Below are 18,675 nucleotides of genomic sequence, written 5' to 3'. Positions count from 1 at the left end.
TAAGCTTCGTTCGCATGGTCATGAGAGAAGATCCGGTTCCTGTTGCGGTTCTAAAACAGTCCGCGAATGGCGCGTGCGTCAGCCCTCCCACTGCCACCTGTCGCGAGCATCGAACAGAGCGACTAGTCCAATCGCGTACTCCGTGACCGAAGCTTCCCCAGAAGGCTGCATCGTCTCAGGATCGCCATTTTATGTGTTTGGCTCTGAGACTGGGACGGTGGGTGCGTGCGGTGCAAAACTACAGAGCGTATCCCGTGCATTAACCGCAAGATGTTACCGAAATATTTCGCGCCCGACATGTACGACAAGTAACGACAGGTGTCGGAGTGTGTGATCGGGCAGCGAAGAGGGCTCGGGCCGAAATGGTCCCGGAATAGTGAGCTGTGCGTGAAGTGTGTTTTCATCGAGTAAAGTGCGTCGCACACTGGCTTTTTCGACTGCTGTCACCCGTTTATTCTCTACAACTGTGCCATTCGGAAAGTCGGCTTTGGGTCAATTTACGGACGGCCTCTGGATTCCCTCGCGACACCCTCGCCACCATCTACGATGAGTTCGCGCAACATACCCTCAGACAAGGTGAGTCTTGTCACTTTACTCTAATATGTCTACCGCACCCTTCCGCCTCCACTTTCTACGTTATCCTTCCACGCATCCGTGATATTTAACCGGGGCTGTTCGACGCTGATCGACACGGTATCGCTTCACCTGGACTTTTACTTCTCGTAAGTCACAACCGTTTCGGAGCCGTCAATGCGTAAAGTTACGCTCCGATCAATGAGATGCCTCCTCGCGCCTATCGTCCGCCACTTTTTCAGTTTAAACAACGGACGTGCACCCTCCTCGCACTGACGACAATCTTATCTCCCTTTTTCCCTTTCGCTGTCCGTTTCCTCTGAATTTATCATTCGCGAGCGTTGCTCTCTCGTCAAACGTTCGAGAGAAAGATTCGCCGAGCGAAACATCGGAAACGTCAAACTCTCGCGATAGAACCAAATCTCGCGCGGCAAATGCGTTATGGTCGTGTTCGAGCGCGTTTTACACCCCCCCGGATTGATCGTAAATCGGTACCAGAGATTCGCGTCATCGATGGTTGAATTCAGTTATCGACTCCGTTCCACTATTAATAACTCTTTCGAGTGCTGTCATTAATTTACACCTGCGGCTAATTAATCGATAGTCGGCTGGCTTTGATCGCGATTCTTTTTGTAATTCCAACGACCACAATTTCACCGGTTCTTCTTTCTTCTCGCGTCAAGAGCTCACGCTGTCGAGCCGTTTCGTCCCGCCATCCTACACCCTCCCCGCTTCCTCCCCTTCTAGCGTGGTTCTCTCTTTCCAGCTCTATGAATTAATCGTGTCGTGAAAGTCGTGACGGGACGTTCTCCACGCTTTGTGAGTTACATTTACCGTCACTGTCATGGGTTTTTTTTTTTTTTATTGTACAAAGTCGTCGCTACTCGTAGCGGAGTGCACTCGTAGCCAGTCCGACGAGGCTGTTTAATTGGCACCAATCGCATCGCACAGGCGAGACACGAGTACTTTGTGTCTCGATCGGTGTCATCCCTTCGTCTCTCCTATCGATTTCTCCTCTTCACCTTTTGTTTCGCGTCCCGATATTATTAAATCAACGGCCCCTACACGACGACCTTCGTGCATGTATACATTCACGTATACGCGCATGTTGAAGAGCGCGCGCACGCGTTCCTTCTATCGCGGGCATCTTTTACCGCGAGCTAAAGGATAATAGATCGACACACACAGCCTATTCTACTAAAAATAACACGCGTCCAAAATTCAGCCATGCATCGATGCCACGTAAAATAGATGCAAATATTTGCGCGGCCGCTTTTCGCGCCGATTATGCACGCTGTTCCTGGTTATTCTCGTGACCCACCATAACCTTCTACCTGTTTATAATTAAATGACGATGTGGATTATGCTTGGTAACGTTCAGCAACCGTTTCGCGCGGCTCAACGGAGAAAATGAGAAGAATTTTGGCTAGAGTGAATTAACAAAATAATGCACTCGCTCCGAACGGAGCGAGTTGAACGAGATATTTGACTCCGTTGGAGCGAACATTTTTCTCGTGACAATTCTTTGACACAGACGGTCAAGATTATTTCCGTTCGATCCAATATTCATAGTTTAGCGCGGTTCATGACTTAACAGAAATACGATGTACGGGGTGATTTTAGAAACTGGGTCGGATTGTAGGTACTTTTTATACGATGCCAGGGAAAGTGGTGGGGGAGAGTATTACGTGGTTTATCGAGGTCGATCCGCCGATGATCGTGGTTTTTTTAACAAGTGCGTCGATGCACCTGCAACGTGCAATTGCGCTTTTTGTATTTTTAACGTTTTTATTGACGGCGATACTTAAAAGCGCGCGACAGGTTATTTATAGCGATACCATCTACGTATACATATGTGTACGTATTATCGGTAAAATTAATGATATATAAATATAATAATTTAATAAGAACAGAAAGTTTTTAATGCGTCATTTCAACAGTAAGGGATGACGTTGATCGGAGTATAAAGTTATGAATGGAAAGCAATTTTCTTTGATAGACTCTATCGTCGTATAAACTATATTATATTTTACTTCGGTACCATCAAATTTAAACGAACATATAAGGATACCAGAACGTACACTGTAAAGCATGTTAGAGCGTTCAGATTTTACGACTCACTTAGAAAACTGATCATGGTTAACTTTCTATTCCAAGCCGTAAAAAAGTATCAAACCGATGTAATCTTTTACCGTAAAATGGAAATAAATTTAGATCGTTCAGAAAGATTAAACATTTTGCCCCAACCATCGCAGTGTAACTTTTTTTTTTGCTAAGTATATCGCAAAGTAAATTTCCAAAAATAGAAAACCAACAGGTCTGAATAATCCAGATAAACAATAATTAGAGATATATTATCGTAATCTATTACGATAAAACGTATGTCCGCCGCGATAATCCACGGAATGAAATCACGCGTCTACAGTTTCTTCCGCGCAACGTTTTCTTCCTATCTAATTAACGCGAAGAATGAAATTAAGGAGTTGGTTTTTAATCAACATCGAGTACAACAAGTCGATAAGTTTCAACAGGGCCCATTAATTTCTATTCAAATTTTAATGAACGTAATAGAACGGCGGTAGTTCGCGGTACGCTGAAAATAGTCAAGCATTTCCAGTAATTTATCCGCGCCTAGGCTCGTGATAATTGAAAAAAAATTCACACGAGCAGAATCAAATGGCGTTCCGCTAGGCTGACGGCGAGTTTTCAATTAAGAAATGTTTTCCGCGGAGAATTGCTGCCCCGTGGAAGCTTAGTTTCGTTACAATTAATCGCGCAAATTGGAATTCATGGCGGGTCACCATTCCAGCCTGGATACTAGCTGGAACGGCTACGCCAGGGCCCTTTCACCCGCCAAAGATACTACATCACTTAATTATTTTATCCCGTGGGCGACGCTTTCGCAGGAAAACATTAAGCAGTTCCCATCGAACCAAACGACCCGAGTTGATTCGCCGCTCTCCGTTAATAAATCATCCTCCGTGCGTGGGATACTATAACAACTGTTACGTTCGTTCATTAGAAACATTTTTTCCTCCTTTTTTTTGCATATGGATGTACCGTGCGCACAGTCTGTTTCCCTATCTCGCGTTTTCGATCTACCTGTAGCGGCGCATTCCGAACTGAGCGTTGATCCTTTAAACCTTTATTAATAAATGCTTCCCACATCGTCGCGTCGAAGTGTAACCTTTATGAACGCCGCGTTTCTATCAAAGGGACAAAGTTTCATTCAGGAATTATTTATCATACGCATGAAAAGAAATATCGAATCGATAAATAAGTGGTCTTTCGCGTTTATGCCGCGGCGAACGATTCCTATAAATAAGGAAGACCATTCAAGCTTAATGTGAAAGGGTGACGGCGAAGGGGATTTGTTGTTTAAAATTACCGGCTTACGTAAATAATCAGGGATTCACAGAGACGCGTATTTAACCTTTGTCAATTTTTAATCAAGCCAACTTTGAACGATAGTTTGCCAGACATTTCCTTGAATCGAACAAGGGTCACGAAATGAAATATTTGGAGATGGCAAGGGTTAAACGTGTACCCGATATTGCTCGAATTATCCTTGCGCGGTTTATAATTTATTTACGAACATAAAACAATTCAACCTCCGTACGTTCGCAAATTCACTTTCGAGTCAAACTATTGTTCGAGCTAACCTTGTATCGTCCCTCCGCAAAAAGAAGCCTCCACGACTCCCGTTTGCCGTAGGCGGCAGCCATATTTGGGATCGAACAAGTCTAGACACGATTGGTCAAAGCCAGTCACCTAGCGAACGAACTGTCCAACTTGCATCCTCGAAACAAACCCACCACCCGATCAATTTTCTCCCTTTAATAAAAAATAACTCACCCGCCCGCAAGTATGAATCACCAACCCTCTCGCACACGCGCGTACACCTGTGCACATCCATTCGCACCACTTCGAACCGCGTCTTACCTAGAAATTCTCTCGTTTTTCGCTGAACACGCCCGTTCGATTCGCCTTTCGTAACCCAGTACGTGATTTATCTCAAGCTGACTTGGGAGCGTTCCGTTGGCATCGAGCTCGAAAGGCCTGGAGGACGCGTTTCGCCGGCCATTGTCGTGGCTATCGAGCCGAGCGAGAGAGCACGGTCAAGGTCGATTAAAGAACAGAACGAATACGTTTCTTTTCTTGCGAGACGGGGGAGAGAAAAAGGGGATCCTCGTGCGGAGGCTCGAGCACAATGCGAGAGAGACGTTTCTTCTAACTCGGCACAATAAACCATGGCTAACGGGGGGAGGTTCCTCCGGTAACGTTCCACTGTTGCGTTCTCCACGCCATAGGTACAGGGTGGAAACACGAGCGAACCTGCCAATTATGTACGACCGAGGGGATTTTCGTCATTAATTTTTTCTTTGGGAAAACTTGTACGTTAGAAAATTTTACCACCAGACAGAAGGGGAGAAAAAATCGATACATATAAATGTATAGTTTATTTTCATTTTAAATTCGAGAACTTATTTTGTCAGAACATTTCTTGCACTATTTCCGCTTCTGTATTGTAAAGATATAATCGTTAAACACAGTGTTTTCCTATTGTGCACGAAAGAATCTTCTTACACTGAAGAAGTAGGAGGTAAAAAAATAAAAGACGTTTGAGGTTTAAGTGTATCTTTGTCAAGCGATTTATGACGCGGGCTGCGCTAAGGGGTTGGGGTGGGAAAGGGAAAAAATCGTTGGTAGAGAAAGATCGGGCCGTCCGTTTCGTGTGAAAAGAAAACGCCCGGCGTCTGGATCAAGGCGAATCCGCTTTTGTGAAACGTCTAAATCGATTTTCTGTGTCGAGCCGCTTTTCTTCTCCGGCTAGAAATGTGTGTCGACTATGCTTGCGGGCGCGCTCGTTCCCTCGTCGACGCTTGCTGACGATTCACTTCGTCCTTCTGATTGTGAGTCGCGGACGTGGCTTTTCTGGATAAAAGCGAGCCGATGACGGTGCCGATGAAACGTTTCACCTTGCCGATGGTTCGTTCGTAGATGTTGCCTCGCGATATGGAACGGTATCCGTGATAGGAATTATTTCCCATCAATCGATCATTATACATTCTTCATAGATTGGACAACGATCCTTCGGTACCAGGAAACGATAGGCACGAGTGAAAATTTTTTATTTTTCCAAACGCTCGAAGAATAAGTGATAATTAATACGCAACGCGATGCGTCTATATGCCGTCGAATATAATTACAGCGTTAAATTTCTTTATCACGATACGTCGTATTCCAACAGAATTTTTAAGCTAGCTTAACAGATTGCGTCAGAATATTCAGTTGGTAATTTGAAAAATGACCGCGATTTTCTTGAATTTTTTATACTTCAATTTTCTCCCTCGTCTGTCACGGTCGGAGGTCAAATTGGAAAATTTCTATATTCGCGAGATAAAAGTTTCACGTATGTTATATAAGTCTCTATCTGCTCTGTTGCAGTGAAATGTGATAAAAAAAAAAAAAGCGTGAAGAGTGTCGAAATAATTCAAAGACTATAAGAGATAAGAAAATCTGAAGCGTAAGAAAAAAATGTGAGAAATGTAACCGGGAAAGCGATGTAACTGCGGTAGTTACGTAATTCTAATTACTCGGTCGCAGCTTTAAATGTTAGTTCTCTCTCGGCTTGACGAGATAAGAACGGAGTTCGATAGAAAGTGGATTTCCAGATGAAAAATGACGAAGGACGCTAAGTTGGAAAACCACCAGCGCCATGTTCCTATCCTTTTGCCGGCACGTTTCTTGTAATGTAATTGAATCTAAAAGTTTAATGCAATACATTAAATTCTGATCGATGTTTCGGTGACCAGTTCCACTTCCAAACAAGGGAATAGAATCCAATAGAAAAAAAAATATTATATCTCTCTCAGCGTAGTTGGAATTCGATCCACGCGATTACAAACGTATGGTTTCTGCGATTATGGTCTATTGCCTTCCTTGAGAAAAGTATTAAGTCACAGGCACGTAACCACTCACAATTTTCACGGATAAATATTGCATAAGCCATTTAACGTCTCCGTGAACAAGACAGAGACTGTAAAGGAGTTAACAAAAGGGAGGAAAGATTATATTGCGGTGAAAATAATTGAAAATTATAGAATAACAAACTTCCACCAATTTATATGCAATAATTATCATATTTGCTCGAGTCAAGGTATTAAGAAAACAAGACTCGTGTAAAATGAGTCCGTATATTTCTCGGCAACAAGAAAAGGCTTTTAACAGACCAGTATCGTAATATAAAAGCTCCAACGTACGTGGCAACACTTACAAACGTTATCGCAAGAAGAGAGGGAATAAAAATTGGAAAATAAGAAAAAAGAAACGCCCGTGCGATATACAGTCTTTACGGTTGTTTGAAATCGCTCGTCGAACTGTTACTGAATCTAACGTAATTTGGTGTGGCTGTTGCGTCGCGTTGCAACTTATCCTGTGAAATCATTTACGTAGCAATAAAGGAGTCTAAAGACGGATGAACGTTGGAACGCAATAAGTAAGCCAGGAAAATCTATCGTGTGACATCGTTAATGCTGAGAATGAATGATGAATAAGCATAATTACTTATCGTTCCAATCGTTTTACTCGATGAAGTGTCTCTTCCCCGTATTAGAAGCAAAAGATTGTCTAATTCTTTGAACGAGGATTCTGGAATACGATGTCTGACATATTCATAACAAGACTATCTAGATCTATAGTGGAGATGTATCTTAAAAATTCAAAACGCTGTTAAAGCAACCGTGGCTTAATGCGTTTCTCGAGTGACCTCATTACATAAATGTCTTTTGAGGAAAGGGAAATCGTTTTCGCGCTGCGGCCGCCTAATAAAGTGTTTCCACCGAAGTTTCGAAAGAAACGTCGAATAAATATTCGACGGTGCTTCAACTGTAAAACATCCGAAAGTAAATCCGAACAAAGATCCTTTAATCCTTCACGACCTAGTTAAGACCGTTCGAAACTTCCAAATATACATTCGGTCTCTTTACAGAATAATTCCAATGTTACACGAAACACTTTATCTGTCTTCAACCTTCTACCCTACAGGATTGTACACGCTATCGGTGGAGTCTTTGATATACAAACGAAACCATATCGTTATCATTACATTGTGGTATGATCACACACCCCGCGAGGGAGAAAGGGAGGAATTTTAAATGCACGATTTCAAAAGTCACGGTAAATAATTACGTCTAAAGAAGCACAGGATAGGATGTTATTTGTAATATAGTTGATTATTAATCGGAAGAAACAGAAGAGGAATGTGTGGCAAGAAACAAATTACATTACAGCCTGGAGCTACTTACCAACCGGTCAATGAGGTTACTTAACCAACTCGTTCTTCTAGTTGAAGACCACGGTAGAACAAAGGATCTATTTGCAAAAACAATAGCTAAACGAGGACTGGTTAGAATGAGCATTGTTCGAGAATGGGTCCTGGTACTGGCAGCAAGAAATATCGCTTAATAATTTTCATTCAGTTGACTTGTGAGAAATGTGTTTATTGTTCAGTATAATTGGGTATTTATCTGTATAAATCATAGAACGTTTCAACGGTTCCGATGTATATGGTGTAAGTCAGGAATTTAGTATAGATACCTGCGGCGGGTATGAAAAGTATCGTGGCAAACGTTACTTAGAATTGTTTTGCTCGGTGCACGCATATCCTGCTAAAAGTAACGACAGAAAAACGTAGAATAAATAATTAGAGTAACGTGTTTTATATTATTTCACGCTTCAACGAATGTGAAATAAGAAATTAATTAGAGGAACAAGCGCAGAGCCTGATACCGATTTTTTAATCACTTTCGGTGCAAAAAAAGCGTTACGTAATAGGGAATGACAAGTGCATTTCGCATAAAATAAGGCTTAAATTGCATTAATTTTGTTTTTACGCGCGATAAATCTATTTACAGGCTTGGCAAAGAATTTTTTCAAGAAATAAAACAACGCGGAATCTCGATTTCTGACGCGTCACATCCGCTGTTTGAATCCGCCTACTATTTGTTAACACAATCCATACGAAACATATTCGCATCCTGCATAGCACGCAAAGCTCGTCAAATAGTAAATACATTACCGAGCAGAGCTTGAAATCATCCAAGTAGTTAATCCTTCGATTATTTCGAGCGGAAAATCTCTTTACATACTCCGATACGATTTCAATCCCGTCACTTGTGACATTTGTAACAACGAGCAATGTGACGATACAGTATCTCGAATTCTATTTCAATCCACGCCCCGGTGAAATAAACACAAAACATGAGATATTCAATAAAAATTGCAGGACGGAAAGGCCGCCTACAAAGGCTATTTTTGCATGTAACATTTTTCAATCGCACGTATCGGAAGATGTAAAGAAAAACAACCCTATACATAAGTAAGGTGAGCAGTAGCTCTATTTCCGCTGGTCTTAGGTACTTACCTAAGTAGATCGAGTAATTTCGTATCGGACGTCCGTACCAGCCTTTTCTACTCGCGCAGTAGTAACTCCAGCGAGACTAGAATCGTTGCCCGCGTTTGCACAATCGTATCGGTAAAAACGCGATTCAGATCGAAGCACGCTTTACGCTACCCTCTTTCGAGGTTACGCGCTGGTGATTACTAGAGCGCAGAACTCGAAAACAAGGTCAAATCATTCACACGCGCGCTTAAACATATTTCATCGCTCTCCAAGTGCCCGTTCGTCCGCGTATCCTTGCCACGTATCAACCCCTTGCGAGCAGGAGTAACGCGTCGGGCGCACGGATGATCGCGTACCCAAAAAGGTAGGAACAACGCGCGTGAAACATTCGTCGACGTTGTTTACGTTCCGCCTCGAATTACCGCGGAAGGTATGGTTACGCTCATCGGTGAATCAATTTCCAGCGTAAGGAGTTAAATTACACCCTGCATAGGTCACGCTGACGACACCCGTCTTGGGAACTCGTCTCTTCTCCTTCCGTTACCACTCCGTTCTCCATCCCGCCACCGGTTCTATTTTAAAAGGCTCGTTCTTTTGCTCGACGCACAAAACACGTGGCGTGTTTACACGCGTACTACGGAAAGCTCATTAATGGGACCGTGGCACGGGTCTGGTGGGCACGGCTCATAAGGAACCGGTCCTGTTTACCCGCAGAGCAAATAAAAATTGGTCGCGCGGCACGCGTTGCTCGCGCGGAATATCGAGCTCCGTTTGCCGTGTAAATATTTTAACGGGGAACCCCGATGCGCTGCCCGTGGAAGTGTTCCGCGCGAAACGGCTGGCTTACGTGATTTACCGGCCGCGGAGAATTATCTTCCGCGCGTATACACCGAGGCGCGCGTGTGGGAGGAAAGAAGGAGATGAAACCGCTGCGTGATATGTGGAATTGTGCCGTTGTAATTGTTTGTTCGCCGTTCCAACACCATTTTCCTTTTTGGTTCCCCTCCTTCTTTTTTTCCTTCCTTCTTTTTTTTTTTCGCCAAGTTAATCTCGCGCACGCACACATTATTCGTGCTGTCTGTGCGCGACCTGTTTCGCCGCTGTGATACCAGATACAACTTCTCTTGCTTAATTGCGCTAGTCGCTGTCCGGGTTGCTTACTTTTTTAATCAGTTCGTATCAAGACGTTTTTTATGATTCTACGCACCTCCCTTTTAGCGAGAAAGAATCTCAAATATTAAAAACCTGACGATATTTTGGAGCTTTATATTTTTTCCGACATCCTCTGTACGTGTAATCGTGGCAAGTGTCACGTGACACGCGTAAATTAAAAAATGCAACGGTCCCGATCGGTCGATGAATAATTAGCGGTTCACAGCAATGAGGGATTACGTGGTCGTGTAAATTCCGTGAGGTAGATCCTGCGAAATTCATGATACGTTAAGCATACATTGCCGCGCTATATTCGACTGATTGCATCAGGGGCATATTCTCGTATCACAATTGCCAGGCCGATTCGTTACCACCGGCAGCTTGTGGACAACGGACAGGTGCATAAGCAACTGGTATTCACGATCGTTTTCGGCCACGATAATATCCGACATTGCAACGCGGCCGATATTCCAGCAATAACAGGCCAGTACAATGAACCGCGAATTTTGTAACCGGTCGGGCGAAAAGTCTGCATCTGTTTTCCTTTGTGTCGCTCTCGTCTCTAATAAAGGGGAATTAAACAATTAAACTCTCCTGGCTGGCGCTCCTTCCGGCGAGAAATGGTAGGCCAGATGCGTTACTCGTAAATGTACCGCGGCCATTTTTGCGGCAGAATAATAAGCAGATATGTCGGACATTCAACGAGAATCGAATGTCGAGTGCGTATCACGAAGACGCGATATTTATTCAGAAACAAGTTCAAATAATTTCAATCGGAAACTAATAGGATATCGCAGCGCGGCGACACTATTAGACGCATCCCCTAAATTAGTCTAGCTATTCGGTACCATCGAAGCTGACGCGAAACCGGATGAAGCCTTTTCGAATGGTAACAGTGCGCTGCGAAGCGGTTCGCAAGAACAAACAGAGGTTATCTCCGTTATGCTATTAATTAGTTAAACTTCCAAAGCGAACGATAATGACGGGCGGAGGAGGAGGAGGAGGAATGAATGAGTAGAAGAGAGAGAGGTCAGAGGAAGATTCATCGCGGCTTGGTTCCGCGGAAAACGGTAACCGTAACGGCCGCGTGGAGCGGAGAACGAGGCGGGGAAAAAGGAGCGAGCGTGACGCGGTTTGGGTGGGAACAGAGACACGAGTAGAAAGGCGGATGAACCGACCAGACAAAGACTTTATGTCTGACGTCAGCGCTCTCTAAGTGCAACACACGGTGCTCGTGTGAACCGCTCAAACATTTATTCGACTCCTCGGACCTTTTTTTCACGGAATACGTTCCTCTACGAGCGAACTGGGATTCCAGTCTCGTAACATCCGCGGCGAATTTCGAAAGAACGCGAGACACGTACAGAATTAATCTTTTTGCCCTGAATTTCTTCTTTCCCGAAGCGAGCTGCATTTTTTCGCATGCAGTTATCCTGCGCGTCTAACGACACGGTTATAGCTGATCGAAAATTAATTTTCGATTATTTCAAACGATTCCAAATTGTATCGGGATATTGGAAAAGATGTACAGCGAACGGAAAGAGTAGAATGGAGATGTAGAACAATTTCGTTCTGGACGAAGATGTATGATTTTTGCTGAAAATTCTATTACTGTAATAACCAAAGTTGTTACAAGGTCTGTGTTTTCATGAAACATTTCATTTCACTTTATTCTACCAGTGAATGAAGAAAATACAGGTTGTTGCATGCTATTAAGTGCAGGCAAACTGCAACTTTGAGCTCAATTTACTCGAAACTTTATACCTGTGACATAATTCAACCGATTCTTTGGTCGTTCAAGATTGAAATATCAATTATTACTCGACACGGAGTGTTTGAAAAAAATTTTCTACGATCGTTCTCGTTTAATCAAGGCGATCACTCTCCTCCCCATATTGGAGGCGAACTCGAGTTCGAACAACTGAAACGCGAGCGGCTCGTATTCAACGTACCTGCTGCTCGACTGTATCTAGAAACCCGCGCGTGTCTAAACGGTTCCAAATGCAATCTGTCTTTTCGTATTTCGGGATCCCCCGTTCGTGCGCGCCTCCTCGTAACTAGGTTAGCCAGGATTGATAGAGAGGCGACGTATAAACTCGCGGTCGTATTTTCGAAGTGGTAAGTTTAAAAGCGCGGGCCCGACGTGGAGGGCGCGGGATCAGCACGTTACACGGTGGCAACGAAATTTACGAGGGTTTTTGCCACGGAACCGTTCCACGCGTCCGCCGCGCAAAACCGCTCGAATTTCGTCCGGTGTGTTTCACCGGCATTACGTACCCGCATTCAACACCGCCGCGAGATAACCTAAATTCGTCCTTTCACGATCTCCCATTTCCGCGGTATTTACGGGATACACCAGAATTATTCCGCCAGCGTATTTTTACTTTACGCTCCACGCTCGAGGAATTTCAAATTTAATACCCGCGAACTTCCCACCACCTCCTCCTAACCCTTCTGTCGTGTAGTTCGTTTAGAAAATACGGAATCGGGGAACGAACGTCGGGGCGGCACAGTTTTTCTAGGGGCTGCTTCGAGCCGCGTCGCGTTGCTCGTTGCCAGAACGATTACTCACGATCGATGTTTCAACTTTCCATCTTCGATAACGAGCGTGTTATTTTCTAAATTTCTTTCGATCGAGATCGTAACCGGTTCGTCGCTCAGCCCTGGGACGTCTTCGACTGTTGCTCGAACGAAAGTTCCCAGCCACGGAGGCTTATGCAAGCCGATCGTACGTTTCTAGAGACGCGAATGGCCGAAAGGCCTTTTAAAACGTAAGTAGCCCATCGGCTTCCTCTCGTTAGCATGAAAAGTGACCAAAATCGGGACACTGGGAACGTGTTGGCCGTAAACGCGAACGTGACGATCGTGCGCACTTTCACGCACGCGATATTACTCAACGTCGGGGCGAGGGGACGTCGTTAGGCGAACCCCGTCGGGGACGATCCTTCTTCTAGCGGGAGCGGCGTTTTCATTGCCACAGTTCCACGGAAGTTTTTCTACGCTCTCGTAAAAGTGTACCTGACCGCGCGCAAAGAGAAAGTGCACGGACTACTTGTGCCGTTCTTGCGAAATTCCGATTCTCGTACGGTGCGTGGCTCGATTATCGTATCGCGCTCCCCGTATCGTAATCGTACGGATGATGTACGCCCAGGAGGCAATAAAAATCGATGCGAACGAAGGCGTTCGTGTACAGTACGCGAACGGAAATGCTGAACAACTTATCAACCCCTTGCGAGTCATTAACGGATCTAAAAAAGTTAGTGACGTATACACGGCTGGGGCTGTTGAATGATGATGTGTGGGCCGTTAGGGTAAAGAGCTGGTGGGTGTACTTGTCTCTACCTAGATGGCTATACATAATTCCCTTTATACTCTGTGACGTCAAAACTGATGTGTTAGAAGTTTTTTTATAACGAAGCAAGTCTGCTTAAAAAATAGAATCAGGTAAAAATCGCTTTCCTCGAGATCGTACAAAGTATACTAAGCTAGTGGTAACAGTCTGTAAGGCTTGCCACCCCTCTTGCGTGTGGTACCAACTTGTCTATCGAGACCAGGGTTTTGCCGAGCTGAAATTCAGCAAAAACCTACGTATATGCGTATCGAGGGTTCCCTGGTAGTGGTTAGCTTCGGAAAAGTGCGCAAAGTAACATCTGCCAGACAGTACCTGGCTATAGGGGAAACCCTGAGGAGTGGCGCGTCGCTACGTTGATCGATAAACCAACACTAATCCGATGAATCGTGTATTTCTCAATCGAGTTAACATTTTAGCGAATCACGTCTCTGATTTGACGTTGCGTATACGTAGAAATAACAAGTAATGATTATTAATGGCAAGGAGTACGTGTAATGGCTGATTCGCGTCCCTCCTCGCGTTGCCCGACGAAATGTTGAAGTAGCCGTAGTCGTAATTGGGATTACAGGGAAAATGGAGCAAGAATAAAAGGATTAGAAGCACACGGGGCTGGGTGAAGGTAATACCCAGCGAAGACCTGTACTTCTAACGCTTCTAACGCGACACGTGATACGTACGTGCCGCGGTACCATGGATCTTTTCGCGCAGGTCGTCGGACGTTACGTAATAATCGATCGTGTTAAATAATTTGCCGCGGACAATGGTAGATTTCATATCATTTCTCGTCGACTAAGCGTACTTCAAGTCTGAAAGCTTCCATTCATTTCTGCTTCACGATAGACTCTCCACGGCACCAGCGTACGTTTATTATTAGAATTGATCACGAAGTGTGAAGTTGGTGTCGCAATCCGGTGTCATGCTGCTTTCCGTTCAACACTCAGCGAATGCATTTATTACTGGTTTCCATTTTCATTTAGCCACGTGCACGCGTACACTTCGCTGATCTTTTTCCCCCGATGGATTTGCTGATTAAGGTCTTTTATTTGTAAATGCGTTGAGACGGATGGTTCGATAGCCAAATATTTGTCAGCTGCAAACGTATATTTTCCTCTTCGTTATTGCCAAACGTAGGTACACACCGCGGTAGTTCGTTGTGAGAATAAATTTAAATTAATGGATATGAATTATGCGCATATCAATTTAATGGAAAATTCATTAGTACGGCGTACAGTTCATACTCCAAAATCACGATCCACCCTAAACAAACGATCGAATTATAATCAGGCTAGAATAATTGTACCTTAAGAACACCGCGCGATTCACGTCCTCGGCAAAGTCTACGACCACAGCGGGACCGGCTAACGCTTCTTCGCGTCACTTGGCGAACATCCACTTCATCGTCGTCCATGAATATTTATGCGATCCCTTGTACATTTACACGGAACAGTTGTACCGTGTAAACGTATCAAAGCCGGCGAAAGTTCTGTACTCGAGCGTACCGAAAACTTGCGCCAGTTTCTCCAGTCCCCGATCTTCCGTTGCTCTTCTAAATCAATTTCTGTTATTGGTTTATCACGGCCACGAGCCGTTTCTTCGGACGTAAACGTTTACAGATATCATAAGCGTTTTATGAATTCCTTAGACTTTCGCCCAAGACTCGAGTTTCCATCATCTCGCACCATACCTCGACTTTCGGGTAGAAACCATGACCCCTTTAATATCGCATATGCGCTATAGTTCGCTTTAACGATTACTATGATTTTCCAGTCAGTTTGAAGATATTTTACAAAATTGTTTAAAATTTACTTCGCGCGCAGAGATGGTTGAACAGCGACAAATCAAATTTTTGTCATTACGGAGAGCTAAATTCGCCCACGGTTCTCTCGGCTAAATATTCCGACCAAATGTCACGTTGGAGAGACATTGAAATTAATTTAGCGGAAAACCCGATTCCCATCTGGAGAACTACCGTAAATTGTCACACCGCGACGCGATAAATATTGCAAATCCACCGGCATCCGAGTCTGAACGCTTCAATTATTAGAATGATCGATCAACGGGCGAACGTTCCGGCGTAACGCGTGTTCCGTTCAGGCAATTCGATAAGCGAACGGCAATAACATAAACGAACCTGCATTAATAATGTATAAGACAAGCGTTTCGACGATATTAAACGCTAGGGAGAGACGGAGAATTAGTCGACTTCCTGGATCTGTTAATTGATTAAAGCGTTTCGCCGTCCGAGTTATGGTATACGGGCCCGAATTCGACGCCAATAATTCATCCACCCGACTCTTTTACTCCGTACGCGGTAATTAACATGCTGGTTTTCGTTCGGCCCGCCCCATGACTCACGTCCTTCCGGCAGGACCTACGCGACTGACCATTTAATCGCGTGCGATTGTCTTCTCCTTTCGTTCCTCGTCTTCGCTCGGTGAGTCACTCGTTGATAAAAAGTATCACGGGAACAGGAGTTACCAGTTGTATACTTTTCCACTGAGATCCTCCTCGTTTAGCGATCTTTCTTTTCAAATATTTATACCTCGACCTGTTTTTTTCAGCTTTCTAAGCAACGTTAGATAATCCCAGATTACGGATACTAAGTACGCTATCTTAGAATAGCGTTGATTATTCATGAGTCTTAAGATCTACAATTTCAATCGTAAGTCCTCCGAATGCGATATTGCTGGTTCTCGAAATTTGAATAAAGATCTTGGTTAGGCAGGTTAGACTTGGTCGCGACAGCGTACGAAATTGCATCTCTGTTCTCGTTCAATTAGCCCCGCGAAAAACCGGGGGAAACGGTGGCTGTAATGAAATTACCGAACGAGCCGGTTATTTAATAACGCGACGCGGAGTCGTGGTCGCGCGCGTGCCGCGGAAAATTACGAAAGAGAATCACGAGGCGGGCGGTGGATAATCATCGATCGACGGGGCCCATAATGCCATAAGACGGAACCGGATTAACCTCGAACGGTATTTGTAGAGACTCGATCGCGTGTATACCTATACTCGAAGTACCGTTCCCGCGTATACCGTAACGCCTCGCGTTGTGTTTCATCGTACCAGAGGAGAGTAAAGTAGTTCAGACCGAGTCCCGCTTTCAACCTGCGGAAAAGTTTATATACCCGTTCGGTGTGGCGTGTACGCGCGTGAGTATGCTCGCGACCCACGCCACTCGTCATTTACAGTTTAACGCTCCGATCGTCCCGTGAAAAAAATCACGGAACACCATCGCCGTCTTCGCTGCTGGAAAATTGAAAAATTGGCCTGGCGATGCGCGAGCGTAACGCTCTCTGGAGATGATAAGGGAGATGGGAGATAATGACGAGTTTAAAGCTTTCTTCGCAGCGTTTCAGGGATTTATGGAATCGCGCTTTTCACGGTGCAGGAGTATGCGCGTTACTTTACTCGATCCATCTTAACCAGCTCTAAAACTGTACCGAACATTGCCACAGAAACTGATGGGATGATCTCGATTAAAGCACGATTTCAATAATTAGTACAGTCATGTAGCCAGAACTCAATTACAAAATCAAAAGCGCGGATAGCTTAATAATTAAAATCTGCGGTAGGTACCAATATCCCAGTAATATTTGAGTTGTGTCACACGTCTATACTATGAATAATATAGACTGATAAAAGAACGTGAAAAATATATAAATCGAGGTAGCCACAATATCCACGTTGATTTCATTTGACATTCCCACAGCTGTTTTTAAACTTCATATTATGATATAAACGCACACGCTTTATTATTCAACAAAAATCCCAATCATTCGGAAATCGTGCACCGATTAGGTTGATATCGTATAAAAATCATAGAAACCGCAATTACCGGGACTCAATGGGCCAAGATTACACGAACGACGAGCTCGCGTTGGCAACGAATTGCCTTTAATATCCCGCGGTCGAAACGTTGTCCGACTCTCGAAATCGGCCACGGGGGTGGCTCGAGGTATTAAACGGTTGACGGTCGTGACCCTATCGCGGTGTGCCATCCCGGTAGGGCGTACATACGCGGATATAATACCCGAGGGGGTGCGCGCACGGGGCAGCGTCCCGCGACCGGTATTCATGGCGCGCTTTGCGATTCAAATTCGTTGGACTAATGGCGGGTACGTGTTGGCGTCCGTTGGCTCCGCTCAATTTCGCCCTGCGACCAGGGCGTAAAAGTAGTTGGCTACGCGCGCACCCCCGTGGACGAGGCTAATTCGGGGGTGGCGACGCGGGTACGCAACGGAGGAAAGTTCGCGTTCACCCCCTGCGCGCTATCTGGGAGCGATAAAACGGGGTAGACGGGTCGTTTCGAGGCTGAGCACCGCGTCGGAAGTTTCGAGTGGTAAACACTTGATTCGCGAGGGACGCGCGTCGCGAGGAATACCGTGCTGGCCGTCGTTAGGACGGGGCTTGGAACATTCGTGACACTCATTACGACAAGGTGTATTACGGGACTCGTCGGGATTCAGACAGTTCCGGGAAGTCTTGGGCGGTTTCCACTATGGTGGCGAAGACGTTGGAGAATTCTCGAGTTCTCCAGTGAAATAACAGCGGTTTTATTAACGTCTAATGTTTCTTTTCCACCGCAGTGGACTGGTGATACGAAAAGTCCGAGATACGGTGGTCTCTTCCTTTGTATCTCATTATGAAAAGGTACCAAGACGGAAGGCCAAGAATGAAATTCGTTGCGTGTGTAGTTAAAAGTGCGGAGTTTTTCTACGTCTACGTCGCGTCTGCACAATTTTCTGAAGACCTTTGTGCTCTTTTATCGCCATGATGACGTCCCTGGATTAGGGGTGGATAGGTGATTACGAGGCTAGGGAGGATGCGGGAGTGTACTTAGAGGGACGAGATATCGATGGGGCGAGGTGTGCAGGGCAGATTGGTGATATCTGTTTAGATCTATTATACGTGGGTATTTGCTAGAGCATTCAGCAGGGGGAACTTTCGTAACCGTTAGGATTAAGGGATTAGTTTTAGAGTACCGCGTTCAGAATTTAGGAGAAGATTACGAATATCGTACAAAATGAACGTATCCGTCTCGAAAATTCTTCCCAGCCTTTGTTTTCACCGACTCAAGTTTTACTGCTGTACAAATAACGATAGCGTTATCAGATACTAACCTACGTCAAGAATAGTAATCTTTACGTCTCCTCTGCATCGGTAGTCTTTGAACTCAGCCTCAGTCTAGCAA

General features: G+C 44.7%; 1 protein-coding gene and 1 long non-coding RNA gene across 2 annotated transcripts in view; both read left to right on the top strand.

Moving 5' to 3' along the window:
- LOC143422297 (uncharacterized) overlaps positions 1-18,675 on the top strand; it is a 346,242-nt gene that overhangs the window by 83,967 nt on the left and 243,600 nt on the right. The window lies entirely within an intron of this gene.
- The window catches only part of Ubl3 (ubiquitin like 3), a 77,534-nt gene continuing 58,970 nt past the window's right edge, over positions 112-18,675 (top strand). The window contains exon 1 of the mRNA XM_076892849.1: positions 112-576. Within this exon, the coding sequence (XP_076748964.1) occupies positions 547-576 (30 nt within the window). The 5' untranslated portion in view covers positions 112-546. The remainder of the gene's footprint in view (positions 577-18,675) is intronic.

Source organism: Xylocopa sonorina, chromosome 3 (genome assembly GCF_050948175.1).
Source record: "Xylocopa sonorina isolate GNS202 chromosome 3, iyXylSono1_principal, whole genome shotgun sequence".
Lineage (NCBI taxonomy): Eukaryota > Metazoa > Arthropoda > Insecta > Hymenoptera > Apidae > Xylocopa > Xylocopa sonorina.
This window is presented reverse-complemented; position numbering and strand designations above follow the sequence as displayed.